A 20,763-nucleotide genomic window follows, 5' to 3' on the forward strand; every position below is an offset into this window, starting at 1 on the left:
TGAATAGAATCTATCTTTCGCGATTGTTCATAGAAAAATGAATCTCACCCAGCAAAAACACAAAAATTTTCAATTTTACGACAGTATTCCGAGATATAATTATGACACTTCTTTCATTTACTTTTACGCTTTTGACAGATAAATACTTCTAGATGTTTGTCCAGACATCGCGCGCAGAATTCGCGTTTTCGCATGTAATATTTCTAGATTTTGCATTCTAGAAATCTCATTCGGGAAGCTAAAACTTTCCGTTCGACGAAGAGTAACGAGAAACGAGAACGAGTCAAAGCTGCTACTCTTAGAAATATGTTTTGAAATTGGTTACCTTGCTACGTCTGGAAGTGATTTTCGCAAGAATATTTCTGCAAACGCAGCATCGAAGAAATTCTCTTTAAGGTATCCGGTACGAGCTTTCCATCATATATTTGCCGCAGCATGCATTTGTACCAACTATTAATACATCAAAGTGATACATAAATACATAAAATATGCATGTATAACGCCTTCGTTACTATATTTATAGCACGCAGAGGGGTAGAAAGAGAGAGAGGGAGAACGCCTATCGCGTTTAAAATATATTTTTATCACCTTATGCAAAGCGTATTCGATTAATATATCGAGTCAACCTGTTACCTCGATAAAACGCGGAATCTCTTTGTCGCTTTCTGCTTTGCTCTTTACTACTTGGTTGGAATCATCGCGTTAATTATTTATTTCTTTTAGTCGCTGATGTTGTCAGCTGTCGCGGCACAAAGGTGACGTAAAAGGGGAAGAGAATTAAATGCGAATGAAATTATCGGTCGCGCATTTTCACGCTGAGGCACGCAAGTCGCAGCTACTACTGTACTCCAGGGAAATTGCGACGCGATGGTCGCTTGTTCGCCGAGAAAATAGGGTACAGTTAGAAAACTCGTTACACACGACAGGCGGAAACGGAATCTGCGAAATGTCGAATGTAAACCGCGAATTCGGCTGGTATTAAAGCGGGAATGACAATTTAATCGAACCCTCATTTAACTCGTATTGTTCTTCACAACAACGAAAATGCGGATAGCCTAGATAAAAAGATGATTAGATAGTATCTATGAGTGTTCGCCATTTCAGCTTCGAGTCGAGGATAGGATACGGATTAAAGGAGATTAATATAATTTTCATGCGTATGTAATGTTCCATTTGATTCAGTTTCGGATTATGGACCGAGCAAAAGCATGGTTGTGTGTATGTGTGCATATATGTGCAAACGCTTCTCAACTATGGAAACGCGTACGCAAGCGCATTTCACAACGAGCGAATGGTGTTGTAGCATGATCTTATCGCTTTGTAACGCTTATTAACTGGAAATGTATCTCGTCGTACAGAATACACGCATTAACGCTCATAAATTACGCTTCCCAATTATTCCATTTCACGCTTAATGAATATCTTCCGATCTATGTTTGCGACTAATTATCCCTCTCATCCCCGCCCTCCCACTCCCTTTAATTTCCAGTTGCATTTTCTGAAGAGGACTTTTATTTTCTTTTAATCTATATTGAAACACACATAGATCTACAAGATCGTCCGAGCCCGACAATTCAAACGCGAATTGGGAAGTTGCAAAAACTCACTTGATAGAATGAAAAACTGACGCGAACGGTCTCGTTGAAAAAAATTGCGCGATCAAAACTTTCCCGATGATCCTGATGATCCTTCAAGCGTTCCTTGCGATTTTCTGACCGTCTATTCTTTTCGTAAGTGCGAAATCGAGCGTGGCAACGCGCAAATCGGGACGACGGGCCCTAGCGTCGGAAGTAGTTACGTCCGTTGAAGTTCAGAAGCGAAGATTCACCGACTGCCTCCTCGTCGATCTCTCGAGTTCGATTATCGACGAGCGCATGTCCGAGGAAAGGGGAAATCGAGGGAAAAAGCATCTCGGAACGCGCGAAACGAGCGAGCGAGAATTCCGGTTCTTTATGGAAACTACTTAGACAAACGATAGGATCTAGTAGAGTCGCTTCAAGTAATTTTCACCGAGCTTTAATGGAAGAACTCGGTGCTAGTAGCCGATAAGGACGCCTTATCGATCTGTTCGCCTGAAGCCCGATGACTTCATCGGCACACTGTCGTCGATCCCCTTTAGCCTGTGCGCAAAAATTATGTTACTTCTCTTCGTGCGGACCACTTTTATATCGCTTCGCAACGACTGTTGTAATTAGTACTATAATTATACAGTATTAATATCGTAATAGCGTGCCATATAATGTATTCCGCTTGAAGGAAATTCAGGATCGTCGCGAGCTTTTACGAAAAAGTAATAACTTCCACGTGCGCCATTATCTCTTCACATTTCAACGTTGACGTGACACACAATTTCTGTAAATTCTCGGCGACACAGAGATTTCAATTCCAGTTTTATATTTTCAGCATGATAAAGGGAAATATATATTATTATTATATTATATGTAAATACGGAAAAGAATTAAATCAATATTTTCTACAATTTTAATATCCTTAAAAAAGCAGTAACTCCAGGAAAGCAATCTAATTGAAAAATTATATATAAATGAAAAATTATACTAAAATTAGCATTCAATTATTAACGTTACATGAAATATTCCTGCAATAATTGAATTCTTGCTTGCGAACGTTGGCGAACAAATATGCTTGATGATTGCAAATTTTCGAGCGCATTATGATTCTTTGCTGCAGAAAAGTTTATAAATCTTTAATGCTGTCAACGCACGATGGCGATTTACTTCCTGAAGAAGATTCGAAAAGTTTATTAAGCTCGTCCATACTTGCACCTGCGGAAGTTTTTTTTACGGCTTCAAACTTATAGGCGCCTGTTTGATGCTCCGCGTGTGCATATTTTTCGAGGATTTAAAAATTTTTTGGCGTGTCGAGCAAGAGATTGAAGAGATTGTGATACTTTCAAAGTGCAATGTATTGGCGATGTAGCTGCATCGATAATTTTCGTGCACGAACGCACAGCATCGATTTCATCCGCGTAGAACAATTTTTAAAATTTAAATAAACTCTAATCATATTTCTTGTAAAAAAATATAGTTTTCTTCAAAGATCTAAAAATATTCAGATTACATCATATTTAAAAAAAACGCGCTTTCAAACGAGAAATCCAAGCAAGTGCCATTTGCTTTCTCTAATGTTTTTTTCTTAATTTTTTTAAATATCCATTTAACATTATCATTAAAAAGAATATTTAAAATTTTATTTAGAATATTTAAAGCTTCGCTCAAAAAGAAATTTACAACGACCCAATTACTATTGATTGATATTCCGTTTTTATTGAAACTTTGAAATAATTAAATAGAGCCAAAAAATCAGTTAAATATTTTGAGAATATTTTGTAGAAATAAAATTAAATTTTTTAAGATGATAAATAAAATGCTAATATATTTTATCTTATAATAGCAGTATTTTGCAGGGTTCATATCCAATCTAGAAATTTAAATGAGAGAAAGTCGATATGTTGCGTAGCAGTAAAAAACTAATATACTTTTATTTTTTATTCTATTAAGAGAATTCAATAACTAATTATAAAACTATAAAAATGGGATTTCTTATCCAATTCCATAAAAGTGTACCTTTTTTAAAATCTAATCTACCAAATAAAAAGATGCGGATTTCGTATCTATTTCTATTTCAATTCTATATCGAAGAACTGTGATTGGAATAAAAATGGAATCTCGAATTGGTATCGTAGTACGATATTTGAAAGAAATTTGGGCATTCTAATCGGACTCTATGTTGTATCTGGGAAAAGCTGGGGAAATTTCTATGCGGATAGCGAAACACGTGCTGCAGCTGTGTAACTCACGACGATTCATGAAGTCGCATTTGGGAAATGTGCACGCTTTGTACATATCTTAGGTAACAATAGAGAAAAAGTGGTCGTAGAATTGCAGTCTCACGTTTCTCTCATGCGTAAATTTGGCAAAACTCTTATTCTAAGAAGTATTTGAAATTTCGTAGGGTCTCGCGCTCCTGTAAATGGTTTACTTAAAGCACGAAAACATAGCGCGAGAATATTGCTGTCATGAAATTTAGAGACTCGTACGATCATCATAAATTATGTAACAGCAAACTTCAATAAGGAGAATGTGTTATCTAAAGGAACAACGAATAATAAATTTTTATTGGAACTGTGAATTGTTCATCGTATTAAGGAATATGTCATTATTCGCGACTAAAGTACTTGTCGGAAATCCTTCACGACAGTTGATTTAGCATTGCATATGCAAATCATATCGTTCCCGTTTCTCGGAAAATACGAGAGGACTGCATTTACAGTCCCATCCCAGAGTGATGTTTGCTGAAGATACCTTGATCGTTATCGAGTATTCGCGCTCCCCTATTCGTGACCTTTTTCTTTTTCACCATTTCCACTCCGCGATGTCATTCGGGATTACGTTAATCCGCTCGCCTCCCACGCTCGCATCCCGCGTCATAAAATCGCAAACAAAGAAATTCTTTGTGGAAAAGTTACACGCGCTGATGAGTATCGCGTATTGCCCTGTGTACCTGCATCCATATACCGTAATTTACTGCATATAACGTTGGTACTGCGACTAGAATGCCCCTTTTATCGTTTTGATTTTGAGCGTAGAGAGCCGAGCTTGATGATATTCTCTTAGAGCATAGACGATCAAAAATTTGTGCGCGAAATGCGGGTGTGCAAATGATAAAATTTATGATCGTGTCTGCCATTGACGACGGTTTCCAGTGTAATATTAAATGACTTGCATTTTGATCGAATGCGATGCAAAATGGACGCGTATCGATCGTGCAATAATTTTCTCAGCAAGCTATATTTTCAACAGGTATAATAACCTTCCTTTCTTATGGTCTTCATCATGGTGCGCGCAAATGTCTGTTTTTCGAAAGGATTATTGATGGCATGCGGTTATCCCGGAATAATTGCACAAAGCTGCATAATCATGCTGCATATCGAAAAAATTAAGTAGGTTAATGTTGATAAAATCATGAAAATTCTAAAAATTAAAACACTTTTAAACGTATGATTTTAAGTATGATGTATATTTTGGAAATTGGTTTTTTTTAATATATAATTCGGAGTTACAATAAATAAGTACATAAAAAATATATGAATAAATATGTGAATAAAAAAAACTTGTGAAAAAATATGTAAACATTTGTGTGTGTGTGTGTGTGTATATATATGTATGTATATATGAATAAACATATCAAGTTTTGAAAAAAATTCTAACCGTATCCATATTTGAAATGATACATTGAGCGCATTGCTATATATCAAATAACTGCAATTTCAATTTATAATGTACAGAATGCGTTTTTTTCACATAGATCGTTAACAGCCCATTGGCCATAAATGTGTTAACATCCCGGTTCTAGTTTATTAATTGGCTACAAGTAAATATATATTCTTTTTAAATAATTTTATTTAATTAACTGTGAGAAAATGTGAAAAATGTAACGTCTACAATAAATAATAAAATACAATAAAATAATAAAATAACAAATAAAATTATATATATATGTATATTTACAATTCTTAATAATGAATATATTTTTCATTATTTTCTTCTATTTAATTCTATTTCAAGAATGTATTTACATTTGCGTTTAGAGATTTTAAGAGATAATATATTTTTGTATATATTATCAATAAACATAATTAATTATAATGCTTTATTTAATAAATATGAAATACAAATATTTTGTGCTTATGAAATGAATCTTGTATTATTTAATAATTTATTTGATGAATCTTGTATTATTTATTAATTTATATTGCAAGAATTTTAAGATAAATGAGAATTTTAAGATTAAACAAAATTTTCAATTTGTTCCCTTTTTTCGCTATTATCTATAAAAATCTTGAAAACCATTCTATTTTTTGTTATTACTGAAAGATGCAGCAAGTTTTTTACTTTGCGTAACGATCCGTACACCTATTGTTCGGAAAATAATCATGTAATTTCTATCTTCGAGATTATTTTATATGACATCTATATATATATTGTTACATTCTAATTCAAAATTTTTTCATTTTCTTTCTCTTTCTCTTTCTTTTTAACATATGCATAAAAAGAAAGAATTAATTTTTTCCTTGGCACCACATGTGGCCAGCTGAATTATTCAACTAATCGTATTAGTCTTTATATTTTTACGTTCACATTATACGCGCAACTTTTCGACGCGTGTAATAGATATTTCAATTACGTTCCCAGATGCGAGAAAGATTATGGTAGCGCGCATGAATACATAATATCCCTCGTATTTTCTTTGCGGTCTCGCGATCTCTCAGAGATGCGCCGCGTGTCGAGATGCCGGAAAGAGGGTCCTCGGTCCCTCCAGGGACATCTTACTTTCTTTCGGGTTCTCCATTCGCCTCACATAAGACGCGCGCGCCCCGTCTGACAAGTCCCTGCTCGCTTTATCGCCCTCTCTTCATTCTCACAACGATACGATAGAAAATTGCGGACAAGTTTCCCTCGAGGTGGTTGCCCCGCAGAAATTCAACCAATTAGATCGACGGAAAACTTTCCTGTCAGACTTAACTGGCGAGCAACGGCAGCAGCCCTCGAGCTCCGCTCTCGCGTCGCGTATTACGTATGTGTACGTGTCTCTCTTTACGGGTGAATAGTGTGACACATATACACGTGCCGGAGTCGAAGCCCGGCATCCCACGCACGGACACGTCTGCCCTACACCCACGCGAACGCCTTTGGAATACTAATGAGGCCCATACTGATGAAGTCGAGCGAGCGCAGTAACAGGTGAAGATTCGATCCCGGTGCGCGCGTTGTACTTAGCGGTTCTGTACTCTGTAATTCCGAACCGCATCTACCTGCGCATCTACCTGTCGGCGGTGAGGCATAATCACCCAGCGAAAAGTTACGGCCAAGTTCGCGGCCTATGACGTGGAAAAAGCTATAGGCTGAGAAGATCGAAACCTGAGACTGACTTACTATGACAAGTTTGCAGAAACTGAGATGCGCGAGAAAACTTATATGCTGTTCTGCGAGACGCTTCAATGCGATGATATTTAAATGATAATTGTAATAAAAGTTTGTTTATTATCTTTAATATTATATAATGTCATATGTTTTCAAATAAATAAGTGAATAAATAAATAAATATAAATATAAATATTTAATATTTATAGATTTAAATTTAGTTATAAATATTTAAATTTAGTTATTATACCTCAGGAATTAATAAAGATAATATTTTTCGATCCCCGAGATAAAAATGTCATCTTTCTTCGGATATTTAATTCGCATCGCGTCCTCGTTCGTTTCGCATTGTCGCAAGCTTGCTTACTTGCTATTGTATTTGCGCAAATCCATAGATTTAGTATAACGTAAATCCTACCGTACAATAGATCGCTGTGGAAATCTTTTTTGCGGGCGTATAACAAAAGACCGGATAATTTCACGTGGATGACCAAACTAATTGACAGTCCAGAGCGAACTACGCCTAGGGACAGTTCGCTTTTCCTGTACTGGCAATCTATGATTAACGATGTCCAAAATCATAAGTCATGAAGAAACATCAATAAAAAAAAAAAACATGTTATATAACTTGTAAAATATTTTTGAAGTTTAAAAACGTATAGTTTTAACGAGAATAAAAAGAATCCTTTTCGATTCTAAAATTTCATATATTTCGATTGTAAAACTTCATAAATTGTTTCGCGAACTATTTTTAATGTATTAATAATTTACTTAAGTAAATTTAACTAATCGTTAAATAATCAAGATGAAGGGCGGATTATTATGACGAGGTTATTATATTATGGTAATTGAATCTTGTGGATATGTAAGTTGGAAATTAAGATATAACTATATAGATTGATACTCACCGATTCTAATGACCGGCGGCAACGACATAGCAGTAGTAATCGAAACAACGATTATGACGAACAACAGTGCCATCGTGTCCGACGTGAAGACAGTTTGCACTTAGACGGCTATGACATCGTTCGTGCGGATTTTCCGTAAGATAAAGCGCAATAAAGGAAAGAAAAGGAAATCATAGATATACGCGAGATTACTCCGCTCTCACCGACACTTTAACACCGAACTGCACATCCTCAAAGACTCGTCGCACGTCGGAGAGGATTCTTAGATGACCATCATCTTCCGTGCGGGCAATCTGAAAATAGAAACGAGAAGCTTGCAATATAATACGAAAGCGTTCGAATAAATCGCAAATTTAATATAAGATGATATTCAATAAATAAAAAATGAAGAGAGATTAAAAGAACGGTAGATTGATTTTAATTAATTTCAAACTGCCACAATTTACAGATATACACGTAGATAAATAATATTTTTGTAATATTTTCTGTTCTCTTGCGCACGCCTGCATAGATATTAAAATATCACTCGTATTTATTCATTAAACGTATCCTTCTGACTTAACATTTGCTGAAGAAAATAACGCAAATGTAAAATAACGTAATCCTTTATAAAATCAGAATTTAAACAGACCAACTGAGATGCGGTCAGCTGTAGGCTACACCTTCTTGCTGAAAGGTTAATTGCTTAAATGGTTAGCATGATTCTGTACGAGATATAAAAGTATATATATACATATAAAAATATATATATACAATATACATACATCTGCATACACATACACACATGCACATACACAGACATGGAGAAAGAGAGAGACAATATGTGTGTGTATGTATAGCTAAACAATGTGTAGCTAAAAAAATAATTCGCTAAATTAATTTAAGTTTTTTTATGTATATTATATGAAGAATGTGCGTTTTATTTCAAGTGATAATAAAAATATGTAATTAAAAAATAATAATAAAATTAAAAAAGAAAGAGACCATTTTCTTTCCTTAAGAGAATTTGCACAATAGTATCACCTATTCCTATTGTGCACGATATCTCTCTCGCAAAAAAATCGCAATTTAGACACAAGGTTGGGAAACACTGCTATACACTTTTTAACGTAGTCGCTATGGTAGTGCATCAACGCTATAGGAACCAGGGTCCAGTTACTTTTATTTGCGCCAGACCTCGAAGAAGACGAGAAAAAGGACGATGGTACGGTCTCCGGAGTAAAATCGCGTCGTGGGTCCGCGCTTCTGCTCTCGGAGGTGCATTTTCCATAGGGGAGATGGAAAAAAGGGAGCTTGGCCTTTAACCTTTCCGGTATAGATACGACCTTACGCCGTCGAAGATACCGTCGAAGCGGGAAAAGAGAGAAAGGGAGATAGAGAGAATCTCTTTCTTTATTTCGGAAGCGATTTCGGGAGGAGTTTTTCGGTCCTGCTACGATAATGTACCCTGTGTCACGACTCTATCTCCATGACATATATATACCCGCGTTGTGTTGCGCGACAATCTCGATGTCTTCGATCGCGCTCTAGCGCGGCACACACAGACAGAGTTGGCATGTACTTAAAACTGCGTTATGAGAGAAAAATGTAGTTGAATCAGAACGAATTTTCTCAACGCGCAGGAGAATTTCTTCCACCTCGACGATATTTTGAGGAAACAATCTACGAGGAACGTCGTCGAGAGACACAACAGCCATAATTTCCTTGGCGAAATGGCTGACATATGAGTTTGCGAGCGAAAATTTTGGATCCGCGCTGCATCTGATACATCCATTATTTTCTCAGTCCACAATTAACATCGTTACAGTATAGCATATATATATTATCATAATCTGCGCCTTCTTAATCCCTGCTAATACTATATGCATTAGCTGTTGAAATATTTCGTTAACAATCTGCTAATGTCATCGTTATCTCGTTGATAAATGTCTCTTAATATGTGCGTAGAATTATTTATTATCCACGTAATTATAGCTATTTTGCCAGTAATATCGATATATTTACATGATTATGTACTGGCACAAGTTATTGTATTAACCATTGATTATTAAACACATGGATACGAATTCAATTACATGCATTGTTTCCACCGATATCCACCGATACTTGATGTAACATGCCGTTGCATCATGCGAATGCAAATAATGTAAATTCGATCACGCGGTCTACCCCTACGCGTGTTACCCCCATTACGTACAAATGACGAAGCTAATTGATTATGTTCAATAAATTATTGTAGATATCAATTGCCGTTAATCGAAAGTCTTGATATCGTATCACGCGAGCTCGTTTCGAATCCTCTCTATACGTTATGTTATGCAATCCGCGCTGCACGTTTCGTATGATGTGCAAGATAAATCGAATCGAATCGAAAAGTGAAGCGCTCGGTATCGATATTCGACGGTCGAAAAACTGGCCGAACGAATAAACTGGCCGCTCTCGCTGCTCTATTCATTGAACCACCCTCTTCGCGAGGTGGTGGCTCTCGGCCGATGTTTTGGTGTCGATGCCGCATGCGGCTCACGCTTTTGCCATTAGAGTTAGCGTAAACGGATTTCAACTAACCCAATTTAGCCTGCGGGGGTAGCTTTACTTCTCTCTTTCTCTCTCTCTCTCTCTCTCTCTCTCTCGCTCTCTTTGTGCGTTTATTTGAGCGGTCCTAAGCGCCCTGCTCAATTATATGGGTGTGTCCGTTGCGTTTAAAACACTTTCTTTTATTTTATTTATTTGCCCCATCGTAATTCTTTACGGCATTCGCTCTTCCCTTTCCCTATTTTTAATCCTCTTTGACTTGAAGCAGATTTTAGCGAAAGCGTCGCGCGCTACACACACTTTGCTGCTTTGTTAAAAATTTATCCAACACACGGGAATGTATCTCTAAATTATGTGCATTTTTTGCAAACATTACAACGTTGGATCTTGCACAATGAAGGGATATTACGAGGAATTATAAGCGGCGCGATATATTTTACAGACATTAATTATTTTTAAAATCTGAAATGTGTGCAGAGATATATATATCTTTTTAAATATAATCATTACCCAGAAAAAAATTTTATTTTGCCAATTTAAATTGCTTATAATGGGTAAACAAAGAGATAACATAATTCTTTATAACAGATAAATAAAAAGATAAAATTAATTAATTAATTAATTAATAACAACAATGAGATATCAGGATTTATATAAGTTTTGAGATTTATGTAAGTTCTTTCTTATGCGATTACAAAAATATACATAAATTATTCGCAGATGAGGACTTATTTATGTGTGGTGACAATTTAGAAAATTGAATGTACGTTAGAGATAAAACGATATTCGTCAACGTTCTTTTGCAGTGGATAACATTTCGCGTGAGAGTGCGTTTTATTGCCAATAAAAACCGCGTCACTTCCGCTCTTCATAGGTTTTACGATTGAAAAAGATTAACCGGTAGAAAGAATAACGTCTTAGATCATAAAAAAAGCTGGCAACTATATGATTATATGCAGAAGTTATATTTTTTTCTTTACCTTCTCTGCAATCATTTAGTTTTACGATCTTACATGTCCATTGCATTTTCGCGCAAGTAACTTTAAATGCATGCTATTATTTGATAATAAAGAATCAAAAGATATATATTGTCGTTTTCTTAAACACTTTACGGAGTGCAGCTTCAACGCGCAAAATGTTCGGAATAGATGTGCTTTTACTTTACATATTATCACGACTTTTAATTTCCGTTGAAATAAGATGACAAGCATCAGCAATATAAAAATGATTAAGTGGCTTTGATCTTAGGTCTTTGCTTATCAAAAGTAATCCTGCTTATTATATGAAGTTTACAAATTTAATCTCTTGCTAAAATGTTTAAAATGCATAATCTGTAAAGCTATACGATTCTTCGACAACAATATATTAATTTTGCGATGCCATTAGATTGATATGCCATTAGATCGCTTCGCTAATTACGCACAATGTATAACAGACTATTAAATTATTAATAATACTTGCGTTAATATGTTTTAAATGTTCTTTCTCCAGACATATTTGACATTAAAGTAACTTCAAATGCGCACTATTATTTGATCATAAAATAATTACTTGGCAATAAAATAGAAAGGGATATATATCATCGTTCTTAAACACTTTAGGGGATGCAGTTCGCCGCGCGCGAGGTTTTAATAAATCAATTTTATTACGAAACAGAATGAGCTAGAAATAAATAAGACGCAGCGAATTAATGTTGCGCGATACAAATCGCGACGTCAAAAGTTTCAGAGGTAAAAATTGATGCGTATTGCAAGAGCTATCGGTCAAGCCAAATTCAACGATTGATCACAGAACGCACACGATAATTTAACGCAAATTCTAACTTCCGTTTCCTTCTTGTTTCATTTTCCCTCGCGGGAGCAAAACCACAATAAATTTCTACAAATTATCGAAGCGCAAGGGTAACATGTAATCTGTGTCGCGTCAACGATACATTGCTCTGCGAATGAATGCTCGGTGAGCGGTTGCGCGATTAATAATGCGACGATGTGTCAGCGAAAATTTCATAACTTCCACATTTGAAGAGATTCAGAAGGAAGGTCGATGCGCTGAGCGAGATTAAACGGTTGAATAACGAAGAAACTGGTAAATGGTTAATCGATAACTTTATCATCACGTGAGACACGTATTTGTAACGTGCGAGGATAAATAGATCTACGAGATAGTCGAAGAAATTAATTGTGAAGTTACACATTATGTGCATCATTCGCGATGACGCGATCCGCGACTCTGACAAATGAGATTTTTCAAATAACTGCAATTAATAAATTTCGATTCCTTTCTGCTCAAGGAAAAGCTGATAAATTTCAAGATACAATTATTAATTTTTCGTATATTTAAGAAAAATTTTTTACTAATATATTTTACTAATAAATTTTTTATTAATATATATAAAATATTTTTCTTAATTAACATATATATTTTACATGTCTCTTAAATCCGTCATGAAGATTGCAAAGAGAGACACGGAGTGAAACTCGACAGCTGCATGAAACGGTTAAAAGCGCGAGTGCAGATTAGAAAATTATGAATTTCCAACACGTAGCGTCGCTTTCAGAAAACGTGCGCCTCGGAAATGTCATTTATGTCGTGTTGCCAGAAGGAAAGAAAGAGAGAGAAAGAGAGAGAGAGAGAGAGAGAGGAGAAATGTCGTTTGTGACAAGCGCGCATCTTGTTTGTCACGATTATTTCAGAATAAGGTGTTAAGCCGGTGCGAAATGCACGACTCGGAAGGTCGGGAGAAGGTGCGAAGGATACTTAAAGTAGGAAAGAAGTTGAGGAAACGCGTCGTTACACCACCGTGACTTTATCGTGTTATACAATCCACACGTTCCACACGCGCGCAAAACCCACCTTTCTCACGTGGAAGCCCGACGAAGCTCTTCGGGGAGCTTCTCTTTGCGAATAGGAAGTAAGTGCGCGGCAAAAGGGACCGGCACTCGATGTAACGTATCCGTTTTCAACTGAAAATGCAAAACGAAATATTAAAAGTGCTCGTGGCTTTTCAAGTCATTTTTCAAAGCGATCTCGATAGTTTCATCAACGACGAAGCTTACTTGAGTTTTATATGAAAGCATAAATAGTAAAAAATAGATTAAATATAGTATTGATTTATAATAATCGTCTATATCAGCAAATTGAAAATATGAATAATTAGTATCATGTTATGCATATATATATATATATATATATATATATATATATATAACGGTATTTTTAATTGGGACAATCATAACATTTTTCAGCACTTATTTGTATATCTCGCATATTTCACTTGTTGTTCGATTGAAAAATATTTATCCAAATTACAATGTACAGCTCATGTATACAATATGTTTTCTTAATTAATTTTTTATTATATTTTCGATTTTGCTTCTATTATATTATATTATTTAACATATATATCCATAATGTAAAAATAAATCTTCTATGTTGTCTGCATAAATTTACATAATTTATGAACGAAATGTATTCTCATCAGTATTAATCAAAATTATTCATCATACACGATGCGAATTTGTTAAATACGATCTATGCGTACATGAAATCTATGCGTATAAATTATAATACGTAGATATACATTCTAAATATTGTATACAATTGACATAAATATGTCATTTAACTTGCAATTAAATAATCTACTCATAAATAGTGCATGTATTTAATATTTGAATTTAAGATTCTCACACACAAATTCACACATTTATAAATTACTTCTAAAATTGGTTTAAACATATTAAAAAAATGTATATATATGTATATATATATATATATATATATATATATATATATATATATATATATATATATACATATATATACATTTTTTTAATATGTTTAAACCAATTTTAGAAGTAATTTATAAATGTGTGATATATATATATATATATATATATATATATATATATATATATACACATATATATACATTTTTTTAATATGTTTAAACCAATTTTAGAAGTAATTTATAAATGTGTGAATTTGTGTGTGAGAATCTTAAATTCAAATATTAAATACATGCACTATTTATGAGTAGATTATTTAATTGCAAGTTAAATGACATATTTATGTCAATTGTATACAATATTTAGAATGTATATCTACGTATTATAATTTATACGCATAGATTTCATGTACGCATAGATCATATTTAAAAAATTCGCATATATATATATATATATATATATATATATATAATATAAAACTCTCAAAGTTTTATATTTTACATTAAATTTTCTTTGTTTGCTTATATACCGAATGAAACAATTAAAATTATGAATGACATTTTTATTGTTTTAATGTATATAAGATTCATATATACACATGAGCTCTTTGATCAAATAAAAAGTATTTATAACATTGAATTAAAAGTGATATTTACAATATTTATAAATTCAACCTTTCCATAAAAGAACAAGTACCTAAACGATATCTAATTACTAATGAATAATAATTTGATTTTAATTTGATTAATTGAATTAATTAATTTAAATGTAATCTTGATCTAATTTGTGATTAATTTGATTTAAATTAATTTTCATTTAACAGTTAGATATACGATATATATATATATATATATATATATATATATATATATATATATATATATATATATATTAATGAGACATATCAAAATAGTTATAAAAATATATCTAATCATATCGTAAATAAATCAATTTGTCGCAAAGTTTTTTAATATAGTCATTTAATAATTCGCCAAATTCAATTAATAAATGTTATATAAGATCTGATGTAATTCCAAGAATATTTATGAATAATATAACATATTTTTAAATATATAATAAATAATAATAAATTAAAAGTGAATTTGCTTAAGAATTTTGTATTAAAATTGAAAATGGGACACCTTGTATATACATAAAATAATATGTGGCCTATTGCATATCAAACATAAAATGTTTTAGAAATTTTTCCATCAAAATTTCCCACAAAGTATATTTAAATAAATATGTATATGAAGTGTTATATGCAAATATTATTAATAATATCAGATACACATGAATAAAAATCCAGTTTACATTTAAATTTCTGTATATGACAAAATGATACATACGTATATTATATGACAAAAACACACGTACGTATATATGTTCAGAAAATAAAATAGAAAATTTCGAAATCACAATATGCGATCTTTCGCAAAATTCCGATAAAAAATAAACAATTATAGATAAAAATAAAAAAATAATAGATCAAACAACTTGTCAAAAGTGGCTTTGAAATTTCATAGACATATAAGGGATTTTTACTGAAATACTATAATATATTAAAATTGAAACAGAGTTATAAGTGAAGATAAATAACAATTTTTTAATTAAATATGATATTTAAGTATTGATTTTAATAATATATTATAAAAAATTATTAAAATAAAAGATAAAAGATTAACAATTAACAAAATTAACAAAAGATTTACAATTGAATCAAGTAAAATGAGAAAATATGCTTTGGCGAATTAATTAAACTTTGTGTAATTTTATCTAGCAATGCATATAGAGTACAGAGTACATACAGAATGAGAGAAGAGAAAAGAAAGTGAGAGTAAGAAACAGGATAGGAACGGAGGGTATTTTAGCCATCATAGATTGTTCATTAATTGTCATTTAATCGGAAATTGCATGACAATTGCGGATATTATTACATTTCAAGTTAAATCCTATTGCAACCATAAACAACACACTTAATCGTATCAGTGGAACGTTTTGATAATGATTAATGACTACGCCTCGATGTCTATTATTCTAGTCTACACGGATTAACAATGATTTCATTATCAAGCAAAATTGTAAACGTCAAACTAAATTGAGCATACTTAGAAAGACTATTTTAAAGCATCCATCATCATTCATTCTTTATATATTCTATATACATAATATAAATATGTTAATTTTTTTACTTTCTACTTTTCTAAATCTTCAATAATATTTTCTAATAAAGAAAATGAACAAAATTGAAAAAAAATGAATAATTAAATAAACTCATATAAATCTGAAGTTTCAATATTAAGTTTTTTATATTGTATAATATTCTCATTTCAATTAACATTCGGAATTTATTAGAGATAGAAAAAATAATCGAACACACATCTATATTTACACATTATATGTATATTTACAAGCGCATTTTTTAAGTTACAAATATTATATAAGTTGTGTAATAAACAAATAAACTAAATCGGAACTGAATATTAAATAATCAATATTGTTTTAATATTATTATAATATAAGCTTTCTTAGAAATAATGTTTTTATTGATTATTAAATATGTTGCGCGCTTAAAAATCTCTTGTAAAAATGATATTCCTCCAAAAGTTGTATAACTTCATGCCACAAATACATATATACATATTTTTTTTCAAAAATTCCGTAATACTAAAATTTTGTATTTATAAATGCAATTCTGCCAAGCATTTTTCGAGAAATTTGCATACTTGTTAGCAAAGCTGAATTATGTGCTTTTGATACTGCGCTAATATTATTTATCGTTCATATTCTTTTTATTGTATTCACTACTTTCGTATTCGAAATGCAAATGTTCCGAGATGAAATACGTTGATCGATTGATTGCTTAAAACTGCTTATAGGATAGAAAACGTTGTATAATTTTCAATGGGAATTATAAGAGTTTCAAAGTCTGCGTCAAAAATAATGATCATTTAGTCGTTTCTAAATTAGATTTCGAATAAATTGAATTTCCTTCAGCTTACAAACTATATGTTTGAATTACATAAAAATTATATGTAACTAAAAGAATAAAGGCAAATGAAAATTAGTTAAAATTAACTGTGATATGCAATTAATTATTTATCTGTTTTTGAAGATACTAAGCAAACTAGATTGCTGTTGTTAATTTTAGCGGAAGACTGTTTCATGTGTCACATTTTTCGTTAAAAATTATAAGCTTTATTATCAAAGAGTTTGTGTTTTCTCTCGTAACATCTTGCGCATGCATTTTTCCACAAGTATTCAATTTTCTCGATTCAATAACTGGTAACTTGAGATAACACTCACGCGCTCACTCTATACGATGTAGAAGGTGTCGACACACCTCACGAGACTCGTCCTGTACAGCATGATTGCCATCGACGATCCTCACGTTGGAAAGGCGAGACGCTTCTTTCATCCGCTTGAGCTGATTGAGGACCGTCCGACGACGTCCCCTTAACATTCCAATGCGTCTCCTTTAATCCTCGACACGCTCCAACATCCTTGCACTTTGGTCACAGAGTTATCTCGACCTTTCCCACATGCTTGAGCGAATCTTATCGCGCTGATTTTTATGCCGTTCATTCATTCTTCACCGCTATGAGCATAAAAATCCATGTCATCTTAGTCACTTTATCATTCAATGCATTATTAAAAGAAATATATTCGAAAAATTGCGTTTGTCCAACAGTAGAATCTATCGTTAAGATTTATACAACGTATATCGATCGATTGATACTTTTTCTTCAGGAGCTCACGAAACACGAATAATCGACTTGCGAGATCGCAACGCGGTTTCTTCGAGACTAAAGTCCTCCTTCAACCGAAACACAATGTCATTCATTCGTGGAACGACTACTCTCACTTACACCCTCTTTGAATCTCGAGATCGCGAGGGTCGATCATTGATCCGATCATCGAACGATTCGGAGCATCCCTCTTCGGGCGCTTCGTCGCGACCTTCGTCGGAAGAACGTTGAGCTTCCTTGCGATCGTGCACTAGATCACGCGAGAGTCTTTCCGACCGGCTTGCGAAAACATCCATGCGAGCAACGATGACGAGAACCACCCCCGTTTTACGTACGCGCGGTCCGACGATCGCGAGAGACGCGCGGGCACTGGCTGCGCGAGAAGTTACCGCCACCCCCGGACGAGTGCGCGGACAGGCAGTGCGGGGTAGTGGGTGGTCTTCGAGGGTGGCTCGAAAGGGGTGGTTGTACGATGGAGAGAGACAGGAAGAGAGATGGATAGACAGAGCGAGATAGAAAATACACTCGCACAAGGACCGTGTAAGAGAGAAGGATGGCATGTACGAAACACAAGAAATTCTCGTTCGACATTCTACCCGAATGCCGAAGACAATCTCACGAAAAAGGGGCCTATGTATCTCCGACTTATATCTAGGTTAGCGGATTCACGCGACCCTGACCAGCTTCACAGTGATTCTGGCGAGTGATTCCGGTGTAATTATCAGTCGAAGGTATATACAGCGCGATCGAAGGAACTGTAAATTACCATCTTTAAGTAGAAATCGATGGTGCGCTCCTCGTCAAGAAAGAGGAGATACTTCAAATTAAATTAATAAATATATAATTTCTCCTGTGATATTTTTGAAGCTTAATTTGGAAAAAGTTTACCCAGTTTTTCATTTGTAATTAAGAAACTCTTGGTGTGCTTCGCATGCACAAGAACGGATTTATTTCAAACTAGAAACTTTAAATTTATATACAAAATTTTAGCAAAGAACGATATTGAACTAATATAAACCAGAGAGACTCGCCGCGATATCGTTTCTCGTTGAAGGCTTATTGCGAGAAACCTGGTTGCATCTTATTACTGGATTACTGAATTTCCTCGACCACTGACTGTACTTTTCGATGCGCGAAATTCCACGTCTCTCTATCGCGATTCCACCAATCCAATCTTGCGGTGTTTCGAAGCACTACGTAGGCTTTGAAGACACGGTTTAAAAATTGCCGAGGATACCGTTGTCGCGCGAAGCGCCATGGGAGAGAAAAGATGGACTGAAAAAGGTAGAAAGGGGCGAACGCAGGCTGTGCTTTCCCTGGAAATAGCATCTCGCGCCGGGGGCCACTCTCTTTTCGTTGTAAGTACATAAGGCAGTCTGATGAAGAACCGAAATTGCTTCCCACCTGGATTACTGTGCCCGCCCGAGCCTGACCACGCTCTTGAATTAAGCTCGTATATTTGACAATGCTCTCGTACGTTTTGCGAGGAGGAATTAAAGCTTCATAGCGCGGGATTTATGCGGGGTGGAGAAAGGTTTCGCGCTAGGAACGAATCATGTGGCTCGCTAATGTTCACCTCAGATAAATTTGTAATTATATATCACTGAACCAAGAGGTGTGTATATCCTAAACATTTATATCCTTCAGCGGGAGATAACGCGAATATATGAAACGGCGTTACTGAAACTATAAAACTTAGAAGAAAATCGCAAATGGAGCATACAAAGGTTTAAGGATAGGATAAGCGAAGCAGCGCATATATATCGACTACAAAATGGCTCCGAGGGTTCTTCGCGTTGCGGTGCCAAGCAAAAAGCGGAAAGAATGGAAGCAAAGGATGGAAGTGAAAGAGAAAGAGAGAGAGAGGGGAGGGAGCGAAAAGAGGAAGGAGTATCTAAGTTGATTCTATACTTTCTCTGGAAGAGTGCAGATAGGGGACCGACGAGCGAAACGAAGTCGTTTTATCCGCGTTAGTGGACAACGAGCCTGACCACTTCCTATGCAAAGAGGATTGAGATAAAGTTCGCATTCATCAACGATGATGTTCGCCTAAACTGTCGCCCTCTCTTGACTGTCATCCGTTAGTCATGAAATCTCTCATTCCTGAAGACAGATTTTCAAAAGGAATATTTCCCGGTCCGTTCGTCTTTTTCCGAGATAAGAGAAATCATTCCAACGAGTCTTGCACAGCAGAGATTCGTTCACGAACACGGTTCGATTAATTTTCACCGAACAAATGGTATTCGTTCTATTGAGACTGCGGCGAGCACGTAAACTTCTTAAATCTTCTGTAGAGGATTTGTAATTTTGTAATCTTTTACTTTAGACAATATTGATTACATATAAGAATAAACGACAATATTTTTTTAAATATATACTGAAGTGAAGTTTGTAGAACATGTAATTAAAACAATGATGCCGTAACAAAATTAATTTATTTAAGGAGACCGAAGACATCTATTTTATATATAATCTATTCCATTTTTTATTTACATTTCAGCTTATTAATGTCTTTATATTTAATTACTCTTTGCACTGCAAAAGTATGAAAGTTAACACTTCGAAAGACGTTGAATGTAAATATAAAAAATGTAAATGTTCTGACATTTTAAGTTACACTCGAAGTTATGGCCTTTTCACGCTGTACATAGTATTCTTAACTTTAGTAATAAGAATTATGAGACGTTATAAGACGATAATATATTATATCTTGAATCTTTATAATGGCAATGGCTTTTTAAGATGTCACTATCAGCTAACAAAACCTCTCTTATTCACTGCAATTTATTTCTTCTTTATGTTATCAAATAATTTTTTATTATTGTTTGCAAAAGATTATAGAATCTCGATAACAGCGTTAATTTATCAAGATATAGCTGGCAATAATTAATTAATTAATTAAAACTAT

The 20,763-nt window shown here is 34.0% G+C and overlaps 1 protein-coding gene across 4 annotated transcripts in view; it reads right to left on the bottom strand.

Annotated features, from left to right (window-relative positions):
- The window catches only part of LOC145976753 (glutamate receptor ionotropic, kainate 2), a 149,047-nt gene extending 130,950 nt beyond the window's left edge, over nucleotides 1-18,097 (bottom strand). For all 4 annotated transcript variants that reach the window (XM_083108108.1, XM_083108111.1, XM_083108110.1 and 1 more), the window contains exons 1-2: nucleotides 17,413-18,097; nucleotides 7,850-8,142 (exon numbers count right to left, since the gene is read on the bottom strand). In XM_083108108.1, coding sequence (XP_082964234.1) covers nucleotides 7,850-7,922 — 73 coding nt within the window. In that variant the 5' untranslated portion in view covers nucleotides 7,923-8,142; nucleotides 17,413-18,097. The remainder of the gene's footprint in view (nucleotides 1-7,849; nucleotides 8,143-17,412) is intronic.
- Between the last annotated feature and the right edge of the window lie 2,666 nt (nucleotides 18,098-20,763).

Source organism: Camponotus vicinus, unplaced genomic scaffold, assembly GCF_025532165.1.
Source record: "Camponotus vicinus isolate PSW18456_S1 unplaced genomic scaffold, iyCamVici1.0 SCAF_9, whole genome shotgun sequence".
NCBI classification, from domain to species: domain Eukaryota; kingdom Metazoa; phylum Arthropoda; class Insecta; order Hymenoptera; family Formicidae; genus Camponotus; species Camponotus vicinus.